This window comes from Triturus cristatus, chromosome 11, assembly GCF_964204655.1.
Source record: "Triturus cristatus chromosome 11, aTriCri1.1, whole genome shotgun sequence".
Classification (NCBI taxonomy): Eukaryota; Metazoa; Chordata; class Amphibia; order Caudata; family Salamandridae; genus Triturus; species Triturus cristatus.
Window position 1 is genome coordinate 1,121,357,471 of NC_140594.1, and position 21,218 is coordinate 1,121,378,688.

General features: G+C 46.6%; 1 protein-coding gene across 1 annotated transcript in view; it reads right to left on the reverse strand.

Annotated features, from left to right (window-relative positions):
* Nucleotides 1-21,218, reverse strand: part of CHRNG (cholinergic receptor nicotinic gamma subunit) — a 159,329-nt gene that overhangs the window by 59,543 nt on the left and 78,568 nt on the right. The window contains exons 3-4 of the mRNA XM_085635679.1: nucleotides 18,049-18,093; nucleotides 10,696-10,805 (exon numbers count right to left, since the gene is read on the reverse strand). Of these exons, the coding sequence (XP_085491805.1) occupies nucleotides 10,696-10,805; nucleotides 18,049-18,093 (155 nt within the window). The remainder of the gene's footprint in view (nucleotides 1-10,695; nucleotides 10,806-18,048; nucleotides 18,094-21,218) is intronic.

Below are 21,218 nucleotides of genomic sequence, written 5' to 3' on the forward strand. Positions count from 1 at the left end.
GTTCAGGGAAACATTTCTCGAGTAGGTGTTCCTTCAGTACTAGGTCAAACAGCTCCTCGTAGTTCCTTACTTCACTGCCCTGAATCCAACCTTCCAGTGCCTTCTTTGCATAGTCCAGGAAGTCCACCCAATTCTGTGTGCCCAGCTTGTGACTACCCCTGAACTTCTGTCTGTACTTTTCAGGTGTTAGTCCAAACTTTCTGATGAGCGCCAGTTTCATGGTGGGGTAATGGGTCTGCTCATCCTCTTCGAGGGCCAATAAAGCATCCCTACCAGCTGGAGGCATGTACTTATACAATCCCCCTCCCCAGTACTTCACTGGAACCCCATGGGCCCTCAACGAGACCTCATAGGCTGCTAGCCACTTGGCGATGTCGTCACCCGCCCCATAGCTAGCTACTATGTCCTTTGGCAGGTAAGGTTTGGATTCCCTAGTGGACTCTTGGTTTTGGCTGCCACCATTAGGAACAGTTGGTGCCCCAATTCTTAGGATCTGAAGCTCTATCTCCTTCAGTCTTATCTCATGAGCCATCCTCTCTTTCTCCGTCTCATGAGCCAACCTCTGTTCCTCCTTCTCCTTCTCCAGCTTTGCTAAATCCCATGTGAGCTGTCTTTTCTCTCTCCGATCTGCTAACTCCACGCTGGATAAGCCCCCGCTAGAGACAGTGCTGCCCTTCCTAGAAAGTGTCCTGGGCCCTGCTGACAGGTTCCCCACCTCAGGTTGGTACATCTCAGCCCCCTCGGGGTTAGGCTCTCCATCCCTGTCTTCCTCCTCAGCCTTGCTTTCTCGGCGTGCCTCCCCCCAAGCCCTTAAGCTGGTTTGGAGTGCACCCTTCTTTGCTCCTGGGGGACAGTACACCCCCTCCCGCTGGCAAAACTCCCTGAGTTGGGCCACAGTGTACGTTTCTAAATCTTCCAGTACAAACTCCATCTTGCCCACTCAGGTTAGAGGACAGGTTTTGTGCAGTAACAATGCAGGGGGGTACCTTTAGTAATACCTCCTCCCACCACCAGAGTAAATTTGGAAAAAACAAAAACCCACAATTAGGAAGGCCGCTGTGAGAAAACTCCCGGTGTAGGCCTATGGACTACCCACAGTTATTGTTGAGTATATGTAGGCACAGCTCTATCCCACCACTGAACACCAATTTATGTTGGAAACAGCCCACCCCCACTCCGCAGGGTGGTGGTGGACTCCCCGAACACACTGTGGTAGCTTGGCTCGAGTGGTCAGGAAACAGGCGCAGTGCTAAGCATACAATATACCCATACAATAACCATGCGTGCATCCGTTCCAAAAACGACTCTACACCGTAAAAATTATGAAAATATTCTTTCTTTATCTTTTTCTCTTAGTTGCTGATTGGAAAAATAAATAGGTCAATCACAATATACAAATTTCAATTAGTGCAGGTCAAATAAATATTGGCTGTTTGATGAAATAAATAGGGGTGATCATAAATAACAGGGCATAAATACAAGTGCAATATATACAGACAATTAAATACTTTGAGGCAATAAATACTGTACCAATAAATATTGTACACCAACAAGTCCTGTGGACCTATAAATATAGTGCAGCAATAAATAGATAAAAATTCAATAAATACAGTATCCCCAATAAATAATTAAAAGTATACAGCACCCCTCATATAATCAGATGACACTTCACTTCTTAAGGGCTGATTTGGCCCAGGCACAGCTTGTAGGGTTGTGGAAGGCTTGAGGGGGGAGGCTACTCCCTGGCTGGGACAAGGCTGAGGCCTAAACTGAGGTAGATCAAAGGGGGGAATACCAATGCCCTGGCTTCCCTACTCCACACAACCTCTCTAGGTCAGTCCCAGTTCACCCCAGGCACAGTCAGGTGGGTTTCAGCACCTCCCTAGCCCCTTAGAGCAGTCTCTCAGGTCTCCACAGGGCCTTAGGCGCCCTCTACTCCACTTACTGCCCTTTTTCTGATGTTCCGACGCCGCTGGAGTCGTGTCGACGCCGTGAGGCGGTTCCGGTTCGGTCTCGGCGGCCTCGGCACAATGTCAGTTCTTTGACGACGCCGGCAGGCGGTTCCGGTCCGAGGTCGGTGGCCTCGGTTCGATCTCGACCTCCGATTCGACGGCGTCAGGCAGTCTCTTCACGATGTCGACTTCGGGCGGCTCCGGTCCGATGGCGCTCTCGACTCCGATGACGTCGGCCGGCCTGGCCTCGATGTCGACTTCCGGCGACTCCGGGGTGCGATCCTCACCCCCGACCTCCGGTGCTCCTCCTCACAGGTTCCGGGCGACTCCGGAGTGCGATCCTCACTCCCGACCTCCGGTGCTCCTCTACCTCGGTCTCCGACGACTCCGGAGGGCGGACTTCACTCCTCCGATGACGCCGCTCGCTCGACCTCGGTTCACTTCCTCCACGACCTCTGGTATTCCTCTCGACCCCCGTCGGCGCCCTCTCACGACCTCAGGCGGCTCCGGGTACGACGTCTGCTACTTCAGTCAGCGCCGCTTCTCCACCTCGGGCTCCAGGTCTCAGGCTACTCGACGCCGGACTCCAGGGAAACCAGTTCTCAGGTCAGAATCTTGCTGTTTGCTTGGTTCTAAGGCCTGTTCCTGCTGTCCAGGTCCTTAGGATGGTTTTCTTCTGTCTTCTTCCCACACAGGGCTACAGGCTGGGATCCATCAGTAGGGACAAGTATCAAGGGTGGGTTTATGGACCCCACTCCAGGCACAAGTTTCCACCCCTGCTGCTTCACTCCTTCCTCCTTCACTGTAGTGCTCCTCTCTCTTCACCAGTCAGGTGCCAACTGCCAGCTCCAACTGCCAACTGCCTCTCTTATCCTCCCAACATTCTAAACCGCCTCCAACGGTCACAGGGTTCTGGAAGCTCCTGGAATGTTCTGGAAGGTGCTGGTAGGTTCCAGTGGATGCTGGTGATGTCACAGGTGGCCACCATTTTGTGCTTCAGGCCCTCAGACAGAAGTTTCAGGGGTAGCTAAAATGGCTCCCTGAATCTGCAGCAACACGAAAAAGTCTGGTGGTTCCCAAAAAGGAAAAATTCAAACAGGGTTTGAGGCAAAAGTGGGACAAAATAAATAATGATGAGGAGGGACCACCCAAAGGGCTGACAGGTCTAACAGTATCCCTTTTACTGAGGGTGATGGTTCCAGAGGTAATATGATTTTATCTGGGTCACAAATGTTCCTGGCAATGTTCTCCTCCACGGTGAGAATCAACATAAATGCAACTCTCCAGTATGCCTGCAGCTGCCACATGTCACCATTGAAGAGGGAGTGGCACTCATGAACTACTTTGAGCCAGGAACAGGAGAATCAGGTGGCAAAATGCCTGCAATTGGTAAGTGGGACACATTTTCCATTACTGTGCTGGATTTGCACTGAAGTGTGCTATTTCAGCCCGTACTGATAAAACAATGTTTGACCCTAAAGAAAACATCTTAACATATTTACGGCCAAGTCAACTGTTTTTGTATTTATGTAATGGACCACGTTAGTCAGTAGTCAGATATACTTGTTTCAAAATGAAAACTTTGGGAAGTGCTAACTTTGTAGTAATTTGTAGTAGGGCTCTATCCTTCCTTTGGCTTATAACTTTGGGGAGACTATTCAGGATTGAATTTGCATGACTATGATTCTTCTACTGTGTACTAGACCTCTGATTCTTTGATGGTGATTTCTTCTGCAATGTAGACTGAATGCACCTGTCAGCTGATCTTCTGGCTGTTTCCATGCCCAAAAGCTCACTTCCAATGAAGGCTAGAACCACTCTGGTGGAGAAACCACCACCTTTGTGGAGAACTCTTAATCCAGTTGATTCTCCTCCATTTTCTTGAAGAGGCAGAAAATTCAACACAATGACTACAGAAATTTCTAAAATCATACATGTGTACAGCTGGCACCACTAAGATTCTTTACTATTTAGCTTCAATGTGGTATGTGCTCCTTATACTTGGTCTTTATCACTGGTCTTATTCTTATTCTTATTTTTATTCTCATTCTTATTCTTATTCTGATTCCTATTCTGAATCTGATTCTGATTTTTATTCTAAATATGATTCTTATTCTTATTCTTGTTCTGGTTCTTATTCTGAATCTGATTCTGATTCTGATTCTAAATATGATTCTTATCCTTATTCTTATTCTGATTCTTATTCTGAATCTGATTCTGATTCTTATTCTAAATATGATTCTTATTCTTATTCTTGTTCTGGTTCTTATTCTGAATCTGATTCTGATTCTTATTCCAAATATGATTCTCATCCTTATTCTTATTCTGATTCTTTTTTTTTTTTTTTTTTTTTTTTTTGAAAATTTTATTGAACAATAAATCAATTACAAGCATGGGCCTACAACCACCGGGGCCGGCCGCTAGATTCAGAAAGGCTCATACAGTACTTAAGGCAGTAGTCGACTCCCGGGGCCCAGTCCCGTACACGGCTCCGGATAGTCCTAGGGAAGCAGGATACATAGGTTTAACATAAATAACAAATAAAAACAAAAGGCGAGGCATAAGGACAAAAAAAGTGTGGGTCAGGCTACCTCCGGGGGACTCTACTTCAGACCTGCAAATAGCTATCAGGAGGAAGGAGTACTGATAGGTCGGGGGGGGGTCACGGGAGAGGAACGTCTATAGTCGGTTATTCCAAAAGTCGCAAGGAACCATCAAGGGTCAGGGGGACAAAGCAATATCGGTGTCCACTAGGGGGGGAGTACAGATACCTCCACGATACGCGTTCCATTGCCCCCAGATTCTACCCCATGCCCCCGGTTTACCACGAGCCACATACACAGTCTTCTCCCTGAACATGCACCAGTCCATGTTCTCCTTCCATACGGACACGGTGGGAGGCCGCTGGGAACCCCATAGCTGCGCTATATCTCTCTTGGCAATCATGTTCCCCAGGGCCGCCCACCGAGTCTGAGCCGCGTTATAATCATTGGGCTCCCACACATTCAGGACACAGCGACGCACCTCTGGCAACAGCGCAACCCCGGTGACTTGTCCCATGACCTCATGAACCCGGCGCCAGTATTCAGCCACCTCGCGGCACTCCCAAAGGATATGGAGAAAGGTGGCACTGAGCCCACATCCCCGCTTACAGAGCCCGTCTTCAGAAAATCCCATCGAGACCAAACGGGGACCCGTCACATACACCCGGTGGAGAATCTTAAGCTGGACCAGGCGGAGACGGGCTGGAATGGCCACTTCCTTGGGGGACGACAGTGCGGACTGCCAGTCCTCGTCGTCCAGCTCCACCCCATCCCCCGTCCACGCCTCCCGGAGGCGCACCAAGAGGTCAGCCCGATTATTGATAAGTTTTTTATAAATTAAAGAGATAGTACTGTCGGGGACATGACCATCAAGTATGCGATCCTCGAGGGGCGAAGAAGCCGGGATCTTGGTCCCCTCCCCAAAAACCGAGAGCAGGGCATGCCGAACCTGGGCGTAGCGAAAGAACTCTCTTTCCGTAAGTTCGTATTTGCTCTGGAGCGCCGCGAATGTTTTAACCGCACCCTTTATCCATAAGTCTCCCACTCTACTAATACCAATCGTGTCCCAACGTTCAAACCCCTTCGTTGTCCAGAGGCTTCCCAGTCGGTCGGAGGCAAACAGGGGAGTAGCACATGTTAATCGCTCACTCCAGCCCATGGCTGCATTGGCCGCCCTCCAGATCCGTACCGCAATCTTAGTAGGGCCCGTAAGGGTCCGTCCAGCCGAGCTGGAGTAAAGTGCCCTGTTATAATTTCCGCCGGGAAGCAGGAATTTATCCATCTCATACGCCGGATTCAAGCCAGGCGCATACGTGGCATGGTTAATGGCCGATAGCTGTGAGGCCCAATAATACCTGCGAATGTCGGGAAGCGCGATGCCCCCGTCATACCAGGGGAGAGTAAGTTTTGCCAGAGCGATACGAGCCCGTCCGTCCCACACCAGTCTCCTCTGCAGGCTCTCCACCTCCCGAAAGTAGGACACAGGAATGACATCGAAGGAGTTCTGAAGTGCATAGAGGAATCTGGGAAGGGACATCATTTTAAACAGCGCTGCCCGACCCAGCGGGGACAAGGGCAGCTTACACCACCGAGCCGTGTCCTCCCGCAAACGCCGAAGTGGAAGCAGGAGATTCTGCTCATAGCGAGCCACCGGGTCCATCGAGACGTATATTCCCAGGTATTTAAAGCCGGACAGAGATAATTGGATCGGAAGCCGAGGCGGCAAGAGAGGAGGGTCGCCGGAGATAGGATAGACACAGGATTTAGACCAGTTGATCGTTAGACCCGAATTTCTCCCAAAGGAAGTCAGAACATCGAAGAGAACATTAAGCGAATGCCGCGGCGAGGTGAGATACAGGAGAATATCGTCTGCATACAACGAGACCCGATCCTCGAAGCCCGGGGCCCACCGAATCCCTCTGAGCGAGGGCTCCCAGCGGAGCCAAGCAGCGAGCGGCTCCAAGGCAAGAGCAAAGAGCAGAGGGGACAACGGGCACCCCTGCCTCGTACCCCTACCGAGAGCGAAGGGCCGAGAGACCCGACCATTAACCACCACCTGAGCCATGGGTCCCGTGTAAAGAAGCTTCACCCAGCCAAGAAATCCTTCCCCAAAGCCGAATTTGGTCAAAACAGCCCAGAGGAATGGCCACTCGATGGTATCAAAGGCCATCGTGGCGTCTAAAGAAACCAGCACGGCCGGTTCGGAGAGGTACGCCGCCCTGGCGAGGGCGCCGTGAAGACGCCGCAAGTTAAGAGCGGTGTTACGGTGAGGGATGAAGCCGCATTGATCAGGATGAATCAGATCGCAGATAACGCTCAACAAACGATTGGCAAGGACTTTGGCCAGGATTTTAGGCTCTGCGTTTAGCAGCGAAATAGGCCTATAGGAGGCACAGCGGTCTCGTGGCTTACCGTCCTTGGGGATCACGACTATCGTAGCCAGACGCTGGTCGTCAGGAAGGGAGCCTGCCTCAAGGGATTCCTGAAACATACGACGGAGGAAGGGAGCGAGTTTATCCGGGCGCAACTTATATAGTTCAATAGGCAGACCGTTGGGACCCATCGCCTTGCCCGAACGAAGGGACCGAATCGCAGATGCAATTTCATCTACAGACAAGGGGGCGTCCAGCTGCTCACGGTCTTCGACGGACAGGCAGGGCAAAGCAATATCCCTCAGCAGAAGGCAAGAGTCTTCCTCGTCCCTATCAGTCACCGGGGAGTACACGGCCCGGAGGTGGTCAGCAAAACATTCCACAATCTCGCCAGGCTCAGTCAGACACACTCCATCCGAGACACGCAGCTCCGGGACCACACGATTCACTCTCTCCTTCTTATCCAGCCACGCAATCAACTTTCCCGCCTTGTCCCCGGCATCATACAATCGACCCTGCTGCTCCCTATACATCGTTTTGGCAGCGTCAGTGACAAGAGACCTGTATTCAAACTGTTTCAGGCTGAGGGCATGGAGCCCGTCTGGAGTGACACCCGTCTCCAAGGCCGACTCCAGCCCCGAGATGTCAGTCTCCAGCTTCACCACTGCCTCACTCTTATGCTTCTTAGCCACCACTATCTGGGAGAGGGCGTGTCCGCGGATTACGGTTTTAAAGGCTTCCCACAGGGACCTTGCGGACGACACCGACCCCTCGTTTTCAAGGAAGTATTGGTCCATAGCCTTAACCAGACTGTCGCGAGTCGTAGGGTCTCGCAGGTACCACGGGTTGATGGGAGCGATCCGCCCTGCAGACCGCGACTCGGTGTCAAAGAGCAACCACAGCGGGGAATGATCGGAGATACCCCGCGCCAGGTGCCTAATCTCTCGTATCCGACCAGTCTGTGCCGCGGGCATAAGGAAATAGTCTAACCTAGAAAGACTCCCATGCGCCCCGGAATGAAAGGTGTACTGACATTGGTTCGGATGCATTAATCTCCAACTATCTACCAGACCGAAGGTCTCCAGCAGTCCACCAAGCCATGCCTGGGCAGCGGGGAGGGCCCTGGGTGGGTGACGATCCAGGTCACCCGAAACCACCGAATTAAAGTCCCCGCCCATAAGCAAAAGACTATCCGGAAGTTCAAGCAGCATTCGACCCAAGTCCGCAAAGGTGGAGTTCTGGAGGCCCGGGGGGACGTAAACTGAGACCAAGGAAAGGGGCTGCCCCTCCCACCTTCCAGTCAGACACACATAGCGCCCTCTGTCATCCGAGATTACCCTAGTGATATCCAACGGAAGTGAGGATCGCAGGAGAATGCCCACCCCCCTGGAACCAGTTGTGAAACCAGAATGGGCCACGAGGCGGTATCCCCCCCTGTTCATTGCATGACAAACATTACCAACCAGATGCGTCTCCTGGATAAACACCACATCAGGAGTCAGACGGCGCAAATACTGCAGTACTACACCCCGTTTGATACGGTCCCCCAACCCATTGACGTTCCATGACATCAGCCTCAACCCGTCCCCCCCCATCCCCTCCGATAGATCAAAGGCCCCCCATTCAGTAGCACAGTTCCCGAATCTGGACAAAAATCAGTACCTCGCCCTGCAAACGAAAAAAACACAGCAAAACAACCCCTCCCTCCCCCCAACCCCCCCCCAAATCCAACTCCCCCCACCCTGCACCCCTGCGGGCCAGAAAACCCCCCCAACTTGCAGTGTGCCTGTCGCCCTCCTAACCCCATTCTACGAAAAGACCCCGGAGGAGGAAAGGGACCCGTCCCCGCCCGCCCCCCACACAGGTCCTAGCGAGACAAAATGAACAAAAAAAGTAAAACCCAGCTGAACAGTGCAAAATGGCAGATTCAAGGACCAAAAGTCACTCCAAAGGGGACCCGTCACCTTCGGCGCCTGCAGAGGGCCCGGGACGGCCACCTCTGTCCGGCAGCGAGTCCAGCCAGTCACTCACGGCCACAGGAGAGTCAAAAAAGGCAGTCCGATCCTCATGTTCCACTCGGAGTTTTGCAGGGTAGAGCATAGAGTACTTTAGGCCCAGTTCACGGAGACGACGCTTCACCCCCTGGAATCCCATCCGCTGTTTCTGGACAAGTTGGGTAAAGTCCGGATAAAAGTTAATGGATGAGTTCTCATGACGAACCGGGCCGTGGACCCGTGAGGCCTGCAGAATCGCATCTCGGTCTCTATAGTGGAACAGTTTGGCCACGATAGGCCTCGGGGGGGCCCCCGGCCGCGGCCGACCGCCCGGAACTCGATGGGCCCGCTCCACGGCAAAGAACTTGCTTAGGCCTGCAGGGGCCAACTGTTGGAGGATGAGTTCCTCGACCAGGAGGTCAACCGGGCGGTCGTCAGAGGACTCCGGTACGCCTATGACACGGATGTTGTTGCGTCGGGCCCGTCCCTCGAAGTCCTCCAGCCGCCGAGCCATCTGGTCGTTGACCGCCTTAATGTCACCCAGCGCGGCCTGCAGGTCCGACACATCCGCACCAAGGGTGGAGGTCCGCACATCGAGAGCCTGAACCCTCTCGTTAGTTTTGGAGAGGTCTGCCCGAATTAAGGTGACATCGATTGCCACCGTGTCGATTTTACGGGCCAGGGCCTCGTATTGCGTGGCGATGGTTTCCCTGATGCCATCAATGGCGCCCATGATGTCCTGCAGGGAAAGCTCCGGAGAGACGGTCGTGCCACCGCCGGCGGCATCCGGGGGGGGGCTGGTCGCTCCAGGGGACCCTCTGCCCTGAGTGTAGCGGTCCATGTTGTTGGCCTGGACCGGTCCCCCGCGGAGGGAGGCCTTAGTCTTACGCCCCTCGGGGCCCCCCTTGCCCCCCATGTGGTCACGGATAACGAAGGGGACCGCCGATCAAGAGTCGTAGGGGCACCGGCACCGCAGACCAGCGCCTCACCAGGGACCACAAGATAGCGGTGCGGGGGGACCCAAGGCGATGGGCACACCAGTGGCAGGTGGAGACAAGGCCTCGTGCAGAGGCCAAGGAAACACCCCGCCACTACAAGCGCCCTCGCAGGCCAGCCCCCTGAAGTCCGAAAGTGAAACCGAAAGTGGTAGGGCGGCCACTGGCACCGTACTGCAGCCGCTGTTGTTCAATTACGACACGGCTCCACGGTTCCCCTTCGCCCCGGGCACCTCCGTCGGGTGGGTCCCAAAAGTTCGAACATCGACAACTCAGGATTCCCAGGTCCGATTCGAGTTCTGAAAAGAGATACGTGCTCAGCCGGTCTTCATCTACCAGATTCCATAAACCACATCAGGATATTCTCAGGATAAATTCCGAGGAGCAGCAAGGGTCCGGGGAGCCCTGTGCTCACGCGACCATCTTGGATGCGCGCTAGGCTCCTCCCCCCTTATTCTGATTCTTATTCTGAATCTGATTCTGATTCTTATTCAAAATATGATTCTTATTCTTATTCTGGTTCTTGTTTTTATTCTTATTTTGATTCTTATTGTTATTCTTATTCCGATTCGTATTCTGATTCTGATTCTGATTCTTATTCTTTTTCTTATTCTTATTCTTTTTCTTATTTTGATTCTTATTCTGATTCTTATTCTTACTCTTTTTCCAATTCTGTTAATCATTTATGTCACGTTTATTACTTTATTTTACTGCCAATATTATTGTTATTGCCATTAATTTAATTATTATCTTGCACATATATCACAGTAGTGGGGACTTAACCATCTCACCTGGCCCATTTTCCCCCATAACAATATAAAAAGAAAGGTCCAGCTCACTTGTTCTCCAGCACAATGTCCGGTAGCCACATCATTTTGGAGGGAATGACCATCTTCTTAATGCCGTCGTACTCCTTGGGGTCCCACTGCATGCGATAGTCAAACCATTGCTGTAACACAGACCGGAGAAAGAACAGGCGGTGAGAGTTATACACTCATAAGACTTGGCTTCTGGCTGTACAATGTAAGCATCCCCATTCCAAAATGGGCCCATTGAACTCAGATACACTGGTAGGAGCTAATACCACAAAGGCACAGACATGAGATTCCCCAGGGGGAAGCTTGGTCGATACATCTTAGTCCAGATCAGGCTGGTCTGCCATATGAACTTAAGCTGGCATTTTTTAAATATATTGCTTTTTTCCCCTTTCTTTTTCTCTTATACCATTTGGATATTGCCTCCACTGTTTCTTGCTTTATTATATCTTGTTATCTTAATTTATGGATCAAATATTATTTGGTTTACTAAATAACAGTCCTTAATGCCTAGAAATTGGGTGTCAGCATACAAAAGGAAACCTTAACATGAATGAGTAAAAGAAGGGAACACACAAAAAACAAATTCCCTCTGTCTTCACCATGTCTTGTGGGATGGACCATTATGATATTGATGGTATTACATTTAGAACACAGGTTGTTGGGGGCACTCAGAGTGAAGCTTTTGTGGTGAGAGGAGAACTGACCAGTGTTGAGTATAAAGGACATTAGATAATTCTTTCAATGAATGTGTCAGTATACAATGGCAAGAACATAAACTTGGTGACTAGTGGGCAGATTTCATATAAGTGCAAAGAGTTAAGGAACCAATAGATGTTTATGTTGCTGCACTACAAAAGCTGGCAGTAATTTGCTGCTTTGGGAACTTACAAGACAAACTCATCAAAGACCAACATATTATGAATATGAAGATTCCCAAAGTGCAAGAAAGTCTAAGGGTAAATGGGAATGTAATTTTAAAAGGTAGTGCACAAAGCAGAATTATTGAAAACTTGTCCCAAACCTGTTCTTGAAATTGTAAAGGACAATGATACTATTTGTAATGTTTTGCGAAACACATTGCATAAGGAAGGTCGCAACAAACGTTAGTTAAAAAATGATCACCTTACTGGGTCAACTGATAAATCTTCTAAAGAAAAAAATCAAAGCTATTATCGTGAAATGCAACATATGTGATACAAATGAACCCATGGCTAATACTATAAATTGTCTAGACATAAATCAAAAGTGTGCTGGTTCTGGTATAGTGCCGCATTATATGAGAACATGTGAAAACAAAAGGTGTAGGAGTCCCAAAATTAAACGTATCAAGGGAAATTATACAGATATTTCCTGTGGAAGCGAAGTTTCTGCAAATAATAGCTCTGCAATTATAGAAGGGAATGTTTTGGGTTTAAAAAGAAATTTTAGGACCAAGCAATTTGTAACATAAAAATTGCAGACACATGGTCACCTTACATGATTGTTGATAAGGATATGTTTAAGGAAATGTTTATGAACAACCTTGGTGATATATTAGAGCCTTACGAAATCAAGCCTGACAGTTCCACTGAGGAGCTAATTCTCATGTTAGTGCTCAGTGTGATCACCCTTGAATTAAAGAGAAGGAAGCCAGTTGGCAATCTAAATTGCTTAAAGAAGATGTCATTTTTATTGTGGATTGACTAAAGGTCTATAGATATAGTCTTCAAACCAAATAGTCTTGATGAAGTGTGTTTGTGCGTGAGGATGCTGATATGGCAAGCACAGGGTTTTCAAGGGTGTTTTCAGGAAAGATCAGAAAGTTTGATGATTTTTCAAACCAAATAGTTTTGAAACATGAAACAATACCAGTTAAACACTGAAGAATATCCCTGTGATCATTCGAGTAGAAGTGGAATCAGCTTAAGAAGTTGCGTGTCACGGAAATCATTGAATCAGTAGACTATGGGCCTGATTACGATGTCATTAGGAAAGGCTCCGGATGGGATTCGGTATTGCAGAATCCGATTCAGAACCCTTGTTTCCTACCGAATCGTACATCTTTCCCAACTACCAATTACGATGCCCGGAAGCCGTTCGAGCAGGCCGAATCGGTTCCAAAAGGCATCCTGAATGCCCGAGTCTTTCAGACCTGATTCGTACAGCTCTATGGACACGGTTTACAGACTTGCGATTACGATGACCGATTCGGACAGCAGTTCCGATTTGGTTTGCCCAAAATGAAACGGCTGCCAGAATCTGTCTTTGGGGGCCCGTTGCAGGCCCCCTTTCATACTGAGATGTACAGATGTAGCCCATGGGGTACCCAAGGGACCACTCTTCGCAACCATGCACAATGTGGCAGGCACCATGGGGTGCCCACCAACGGGTGCGAGGTTTTCCCCAACCACCCCTTATTTCAATGGGAGCCTGTGTTCTCGTCCGGAACGCAGGCTCCCATTGAAGTCAATGCGAGTCCGACCGAATGATGTTTGGAAGCATCGTAATCGGTCGTCTGGACTCACAGGACCTGATTGGTTTAGAAACTTTTCTGGAACTGTTTCCTAACGACATCGTAATCAGCCCCTATGTAAAGATCTAAGAGATTTGAATAGAAATACATAGGTGGATAGGTTTCTCCTTCCCAGAAAAATGAATTATTAACCGCTAGCAATATAGTAGGGTATAGTTGGTTTTCAATATCATCAAGAAACAGGAATATGGCTGCCTTTATGATGCAAATTGGCTGCTTCCTGTTCAAGGCAATGCCATTAGGCCTTGTCATAGGCAGCAGCCATTTTTCAAAGTTTGATTATGGCATTTATAAGAATGTTAAAAACTCAAGGCCCAAATCCCAAACTGCATTTTGCAGTAGGGAAAGAAGTACTACAGTAGTACCACCTACTTACGACAAAATGCAATTCACAAACCTGAAAGTGTCAATCTCCACCTCCACCATTCTATTAGAGATCTTCATATGAGTAGGTTTACTACTTAGGGCCCAATTTCGATGTCGGGCGGGAAGCCATCTGATAATTGGTCGGAGGCTTTCCGCCGGACATCGATGGTTTCCCTCCAACTGCCGTCATACAATGACGGCGGTCGAAGGGAAACCCGTGGGGGGTTCCGCTCCACTTCTCGACTGGCTCACAGAGCCCATCAGGGTGATGGGTGGAATGCTAATCCCATAATGACAGCGGAACCACCCTCGGCTCCACCGTGGGGATTATGATGTTGGTTTCCACCTGCTCTTGCATGGCAGTCGTACCACCATGAAAAGACAGGCGGAAGTGACTTTGGGAGTCTCTAGCAGTGTCCCCTTACCCCCTGGCCCTCCGCTATGGGGCCTGGGTGGCACGTTTGGTGCTCCCCTAAATATCCCTGCACGGTGTGGCAGGCACCTCATGTTTACAAACATCCATTTTTTAATGGCAGCCCTTCTCAGCCTACCGCACCAACTGCCATTGAAAAATAGATGTTTCTGACCGCCCCCAGGGCGGTCGCATCCAAATTCTTCCGGCGGAACTGCCGACCTATGGTTGGGCGGTTCCATTCGCAACGATCATCCGACGGATATCGTAATAAAGTCCTTTGTAGTAAATGCCAGAGGAATGAGGAAGAGTAGCTGAAAAAAGGGGCATAATCACTATTAAATGGGAGAAGTTTAGGGAGGAGTATTAAGGTGTTTAGGGAAGGTCAGGGAGTGATATAGGGAGGGGCATGCACAATCCTGCAAAACAGTAACCCTATTGCATTTCAAAAACAAATTTTCTAAAACTGCTACAGCTTGAAGCTTGAGAAAGTTCAGCATCACACAAGGCCAACCAGTGTTACTGCAACGTCCTACCATTGAAAATCATGGTGGAAGACTAAAAACAAAACCCATTGAAAATAATGTCAAATTAAATTAAATTATATAAAATAGTAAATAATATGAAGAAATATAAGTTATTGTTAAACAAACCTAACAAATAAAACATATTTTTCATTTAACTAAAAAATATTTTAACAACCTATTTTTAATTTATAAATTAATGTAATATTAACTCTTATGTAAATATAATTAAATTACTTATGAGTAATTGTAAACATTATTTTTATTAAATATTAATGCATTATACAAAATAACTTTTAGTGAGAATTTAGTTTTTATTTTAGACATTAGCACAATATTTTTATTTATTTAATTATACACAAATTAATTAAATATTGAATTCAAAATTAAGCTACTAGTGCCGTTCCTTTTTTATTGTGTTCTGCATGTAAAATAATATAACATAATTAATATTAATAATTTATTGAAACATATTTTGAGTAACTTTTTTTGTGCTAAATCATTTTTTTTACTTTTCTGTATTCTTTACCATAGGGATACTCCACAGTCAGGCTGGAGATATCTCTATGGTTAATTTAAATTACCGTTATTTCTTTTGGATTTTAGTGTAAGGCCCTACCTCCATTATTTTCTATGGGAAGATGTGGCAGTGCCAGTGGTTGGCCATTTGTGGTGCTGGGCTTACTACTCTTTCTTTTTTGGTTGTAGCAACTTACACTCATAAGTTTGGTTCCACCACCTTTTTCAGGGCGTGAAGATGAGTAAGTCTCCACTTTTGAGTAACTTTAGACTCAGATTTTGTGAAAAGCTAACAATAGTGACATTATTCAAACGTGTTCTAGTAAACTACACATGTAAATTACTCACAAGTGTAAATTACCTTTGTAAATAACCTCCCTGGTGTTTATGGCCCTTGGCTTAGCCTTTGATCATGTAAAGAGGGCCAAGCTTTGGTCCACACTAGCTTTCATGGGTATTTGGTGACTACATCCGAGATGTTTTATGGCGTATTAACATTGATGTGATTTCCAAGGTCAGGTGTCAGCCAAAGAGGTGAGTGTTTCCATTTATTTACTTAACAGATTTCTACAGTGCATGGTCACTCAAGGTATAGATACACTTTACAAGTTAGCAATAAAAGTGACAAAAGGTCTTATATAGAACAGATAAATGTTGAAGTAAGAACTAGAACAGATTAACTTAGGAGATTTTAGGTAGAAGAGAAAGGACAGGGGGAAGAATTGAGGGGTGGTATTAGGGCAAGAGAGTAGAGAACAGGGAATCAGGGTAGTGGGAAGGTGTGAGTAGTAGTAAAGTGAAGAGGGAGAGACAGGACGGTGAAGGTGATGACAAGAGTAAGTTAGGGTAAGGGTAAAGGTTATATAGACTTCATATTCAACAGTTCTGACTAAGAGGTGAGGCTCAGATTAGTCCTGAAAATGCAAAGGGTGCTGCATCAGGTATAGTTTAAACATGTGAGTCTCTAGCAGACACTGAAATGAGAGGGGGACTTTCTTTACTTCTCAATGTCCTTGAGCTGCCTGATGTCTTTAGAAGATTAGTCAAGTAGGACAGGGACTTTGTAGGGATTGCTTTGGAAGCCAAGAATTCAAGCTAAGCAAGCTTGAATTTGATTCTGCCCTCAATAGGGAGCCTGTGCAGAACAGCAAATATTGGAGAGATGTGGATGACTTTCTTGGTCGAAGTGAGTAGCGTGGCTGCAGCATAAAAGACCACTTTAAGTGGAGTAAGATCAGATTGGGATGCTCCAGCTAAAACTGCAGTGCCAAAGTCTAATCTAGATAATACCAGAGCATGGATGGCCGCTTTTGGGTGTTCTGGTCGTAGAACTAGTTTCAGTTTCTTTAGCATTTGAAGTAGGAACATCGCTCTTTTAGCAATTTTATTAATTTGTTGGACCATGGTTAGAGAGGGGTCTAGTGTTATTCCTTATGAGCAGACTGATGACGCCAACGTGAGGTTGAAGTCAAGTAGACTAAAGTGTTGTAGCAGAAACACTGTTTTTTCATTTGGATGAAAATAGGAAGAACTCCGCCTTTTTATGTTTGAGAGTGAGAAAGTTTATTTCCATCCAAGTTTGAACATTGAGTCAGACATTTTTTAAGGTAAGGAGGTCACGTATGGTTGAGGTTTTCAAGTAAATTTGGGTGTTGTCAGTATATTGGTGAATGACAACATTTGAATCTTTCAAGAATTCAGTAGTGGTTCTAGATAGAGGTTGGGGATATGATTGATTCTCGGGCACTCAACAAATTATTGCGGTTGGATCAGAGCCAACAATATTGCTGATTTTTACAATTTGAGAGTGCTTGGAAAGTAAGGAGGCAAACCATTTGAGAACTGTGTTTTAGAAACAGAAGTGATGTTTGAGTAGGTTAAGTAATGTGAAGTAATCAACTGTGTCAAAAGTTGCTGTTGAGTAAAACAAGACTTCTGAAGATATCATCCAGGAATTTTCAGGAAGTTGTTTCAATTTAGTGACCAGCTCTAAATTCAGATTGACAGGCTGCGAGCAAGTTTTATTTGCTGATGAATTTGATGAGTTGAAGAGAGATGTAGTCTTCAGTGGTCTGCCCAAACCAGGGAAGGGTGGAGATTTGCCTTTAGTTTTCAGGAGGATTGGGGTTGAGTATGGGTTTTTTGAGTAGAAGTGAGGTTTTCGCTTTTTGATTTTGATTTTGTGAATTATTTTTCTTTGGTTAAAGGAGTTTGATGAGACTGTGTTTTAGCCCATCTTTCTCTTATTTTATATACTAAATTCCTGGGGAATGCACCAATGCATTCGAGGCAGGGCACTCCAAGAGTGGGAAATCGGTACACATCAGCCTTTTATATGCCAATGATGTGGTTTAAATGGCCAGGACATTGAATGGGTTACATAAGTTATTAGAAAGATGTGCTACTTTTAAGTTATAAACAAAAGGAGTTACAAGATGCGCATAACGGTCCAGCATATGTGCTTCAAGAAATTCTCGAGTAACCAAAGGGGATATGCAGTTCCTAAGAAATTGAGAACTGAGGGCAGGTCAGTGTACAACTGAGGAATCGGATGGGGGCATCTGATAGCTCAGGAGCAAGAGCCCTTACCCACCCATATGGTCGTCATGCTTCATCATAGGGCATGCTCCTCGTTGGGCCGGCAATGAAATAAACAAATTATTATTATTTTTATTAGCTTTATTATTAATAAATATTATTCAGCTAAGATGCATTTCCCACCCTTCACAGTCATAGAATTTCTAAACATTTCTTATCATCCTGTGGAAACACAGTAGCCCCCTCCTATATCAGAAATGTCCAAGGGAGGACACCCCACTTCCAAAAGCCCCTATTTTTAAATGCAATGTCGAAATATCACCCCATGGCAGAAACATCAGGGCTGAATTGTCTCAACTCTGACACAACAGGATAACCTTCCCAGCACTTCACTTACATTAAGCAGAGAAGTATTCTTCCTGCTACCTCACAAGTTGTGCTCCAGTCCCACATCATTCAAGATGTGAACCTATATGATTAAACCTAAACCCAGGTCTCCTTACCATTTCAATCCAGACATTTGTGGTGAGGGTCTCTTCTCTTTCATTCTAGAAGGGAAACATAATGCAAATATTACAAGAGAGCCATCACATTGTAAGTACCTGAGTGTGATTGCTTTGTGATTTCTAGTTGCATAGATGTTTTTGCACCAATAAGATGAAGTCCTGGCAAGCAAGCAGCGCTACATGCCAGTACAGGTCCTGCTCTTCTTACTCACCTGTGGTGATATTAAGAGAACAAATCGAGTTAAAATTATCGGGAGACAGAAATACCTGGGAAAAAAATATTGTGATTGAACACAAATTCCTGATGCAAAAATATTGTTGTCAAGAATATTGTTTTTATGGGTGAGTAAAATCGTTTTTAAGAATATCATTGTTGTTAATATCTTTTTCAGTAATATACTTATAAAAAAGATAATTTTTTAATGATTTTATTATGTTTTAGCTTCTATGTTAATTGCTTCTGTTTCTATAATTGTGATATATGTTTTGGCGGTCAGACTTTAGTCTAGTTGGGGCATGTGTATGGCACTGCAGCGAAGGAGAACGATGACAGGCCATCCCAGTCCTGCAGCCCACTGTGGTAATACATTTGAACAAAACATTGCCGTTTCCCCTGGACCCACGAGGGTGTTATTTTGCTCCTAATACACAAACTACAGGTACCAGCATGCCGTTTATTTTACTCACCTGCAAGCCCATACGGGACCAATTGGTGGGCGGTGCGCATGCGGTAAATGGTGCTTGGGAGCGGTTGCCAGTATGCTACAATATTCTTTCCCACTGAAGAAGGAGCAGAGATGGCTCTGAAACGCGCCTGGAATAAACTAGAGTTTGGACTGGGGAGGTCTGTGTTCCATGAATAAATGGTTGTTATTAGCTTGCAGTACGGCGTATCCTTGCCTCAGGGCACTTTTTGTTGGATATATATATAATAAATATTATCTACTGGCGGTCGCCAGTAGATAGTTATAGTTAGGACCCTCCTACCATAGGAAATCCGCAACATTCTATTTTGAATAACTTTGGCGCCGGTCGACGAATCCTCGCGAAATTTTCAAAATAGGTGGGGCGTTGAGCTCCGCTCCTACCCTGAAAGTCTCGGGGGGATTCGTCAAGCGGGGGCTGAGATAAAAGGGGGGTCCCAAAACGCGTTTTTCCCATGCATTTTTCCATAGGACCTTTAGACAGAGCTACAGCCCGAACGGCTGAACAGAATTAAATGAAATTTGGCAGAGAGGTAGTCCTCAGGTCAAGGAAGTGCCTTTTGTAGGTTTGGTGTAAATCTGTTCAGTAGATTCTGAGAAAATAGCCTTTAAATCAATATATATATCTGAGCCAGCTTACGGTGCGCTTACGCGTAGGGTGACGTGCGCGAGCGCGATTCTGATTGGCTCTTAGATCTTAGTAAACATTCGAATCGGCCGAAACCAGGAAGCGGCGGCCGCCATTTTCTCTCTCGCACTCTGAGTGGGGCAGCAAAAATGAAGCCAAAAAATGTCTAAAGGGGCAGTATATTGAGATCATAACCACCCAGCAGTGATATACGGGTCCCCAAACAACCCCCAAGGCCCAAGGCCCAAAGTCGCCGATTACGCTTACCGTACACTCTCCCTACCCCGTGTGCAAATGGTGCCCGAAGTGCATCATTTGTGCATGACATATCAAACATATGAAAATAATAAAGAATATATTTCACAACGATGCGCATAATATGTCCCCCATGTGCGCACGGTGCGTGCGTACATGGCCCATCCCGCATAACGTGGGAACGCGGTGCGCGCAGCGCACCGTGTGACCACCGTGCGTGCACGGCACTAACTGCGTAAAGTGGGCGCGCGGTGCGCGAAGCGCACCGTGCGCGCCCGGAACGAACTGCGTTAACTGGGCGCGCACGCCACGAATGGCGTAAAGTAACTTAGCATTTAAAAAAACGTACAAATTCACTGAAAAAACCATAGGTTTCACACACGTTATAGTTAGGAATTAGCATTTCAAAAACCTTTCAAATTCACTGAAAAAACCATAGGTTTCACACATGTTATAGTTAGCTGTACATTTCACTCGTAAAAAACCAATGAAATTCCCCCGTTATAGTTAGTGCAGGCAACTATAACTCACGCGACCGCAATCTTCTGCTGATGACATATGTGTCTTTATGAAAAAAAAATATTTGTAATATATGTATAGCTAAAATTTTATGGAAGAAGACATGGGCAAATAAGTGTCTAAATACAGTATTAGCATCAGCAGAGGATTGCGGTCGCGTGAGTTATAGTTGCCTGCACTAACTATAACGGGGGAATTTCATTGGTTTTTTACGAGTGAAATGTACAGCTAACTATAACATGTGTGAAACCTATGGTTTTTTCAGTGAATATATATATATATAAATATATATATATATCTATACATACATATATATCTATATATATATATTTTTTTTTTTTTACAGCGCACTACATAGTCCAGCATGCCTGAATTCAGCCTAACGAGGCGCCCACCAGGGATCAAACATTATAAAAAGGCAATTGTCTTGTTGGTTTGTTGTTGCTTCGAGATGATTTGGCTCCCCTCTGATGATGGTCAAGACGTGACCGAAATGCATTTGGAAATGCCATTATGAAAATAAAATCTTTTAAATCACCGGAAACAGTGCGGCTCATTCCTTTCTCATGCAGAGAGGCTTGTTTGATGTTTATGCGGCTTGGTTCAGCCCCAAGCTATGCACCACCGTTAAAGAGTGCCAAAAAACGACCCGAAAGTGGACCCTTTTAGTTGATGTGGAAACACGAAGGGTAGTTGGCAGCCGCCAAGGAATGGACTTTGGTTGGGACTCCAGCAATGCGAAAATCATGTGTCTGGGGATTCCGGTGAAGTGAGAATGCAGTACAAACTTGAAAAGCATTGCCCACTGAAGGGTAACAATTAGAAGTTTTACAGCATACTACATGGTCCAGCATGCCTGAATTCAGCCTTACGAGGCGCCCACCAGGGGGCAAACATTATAAAATGGCAATTGTCGTGTTGTTGCTTCGAGATGCTTTGGCTCCCCTCTGATGAAGGTCAAGACGTGACCGAAATGCATTAGGAAATGCCAGCATGAAAATAAAATCTTTTAAATTACTTGAAGGAGTGCGGCTCATTCCTTTCTCATGCAGAGAGGTTTA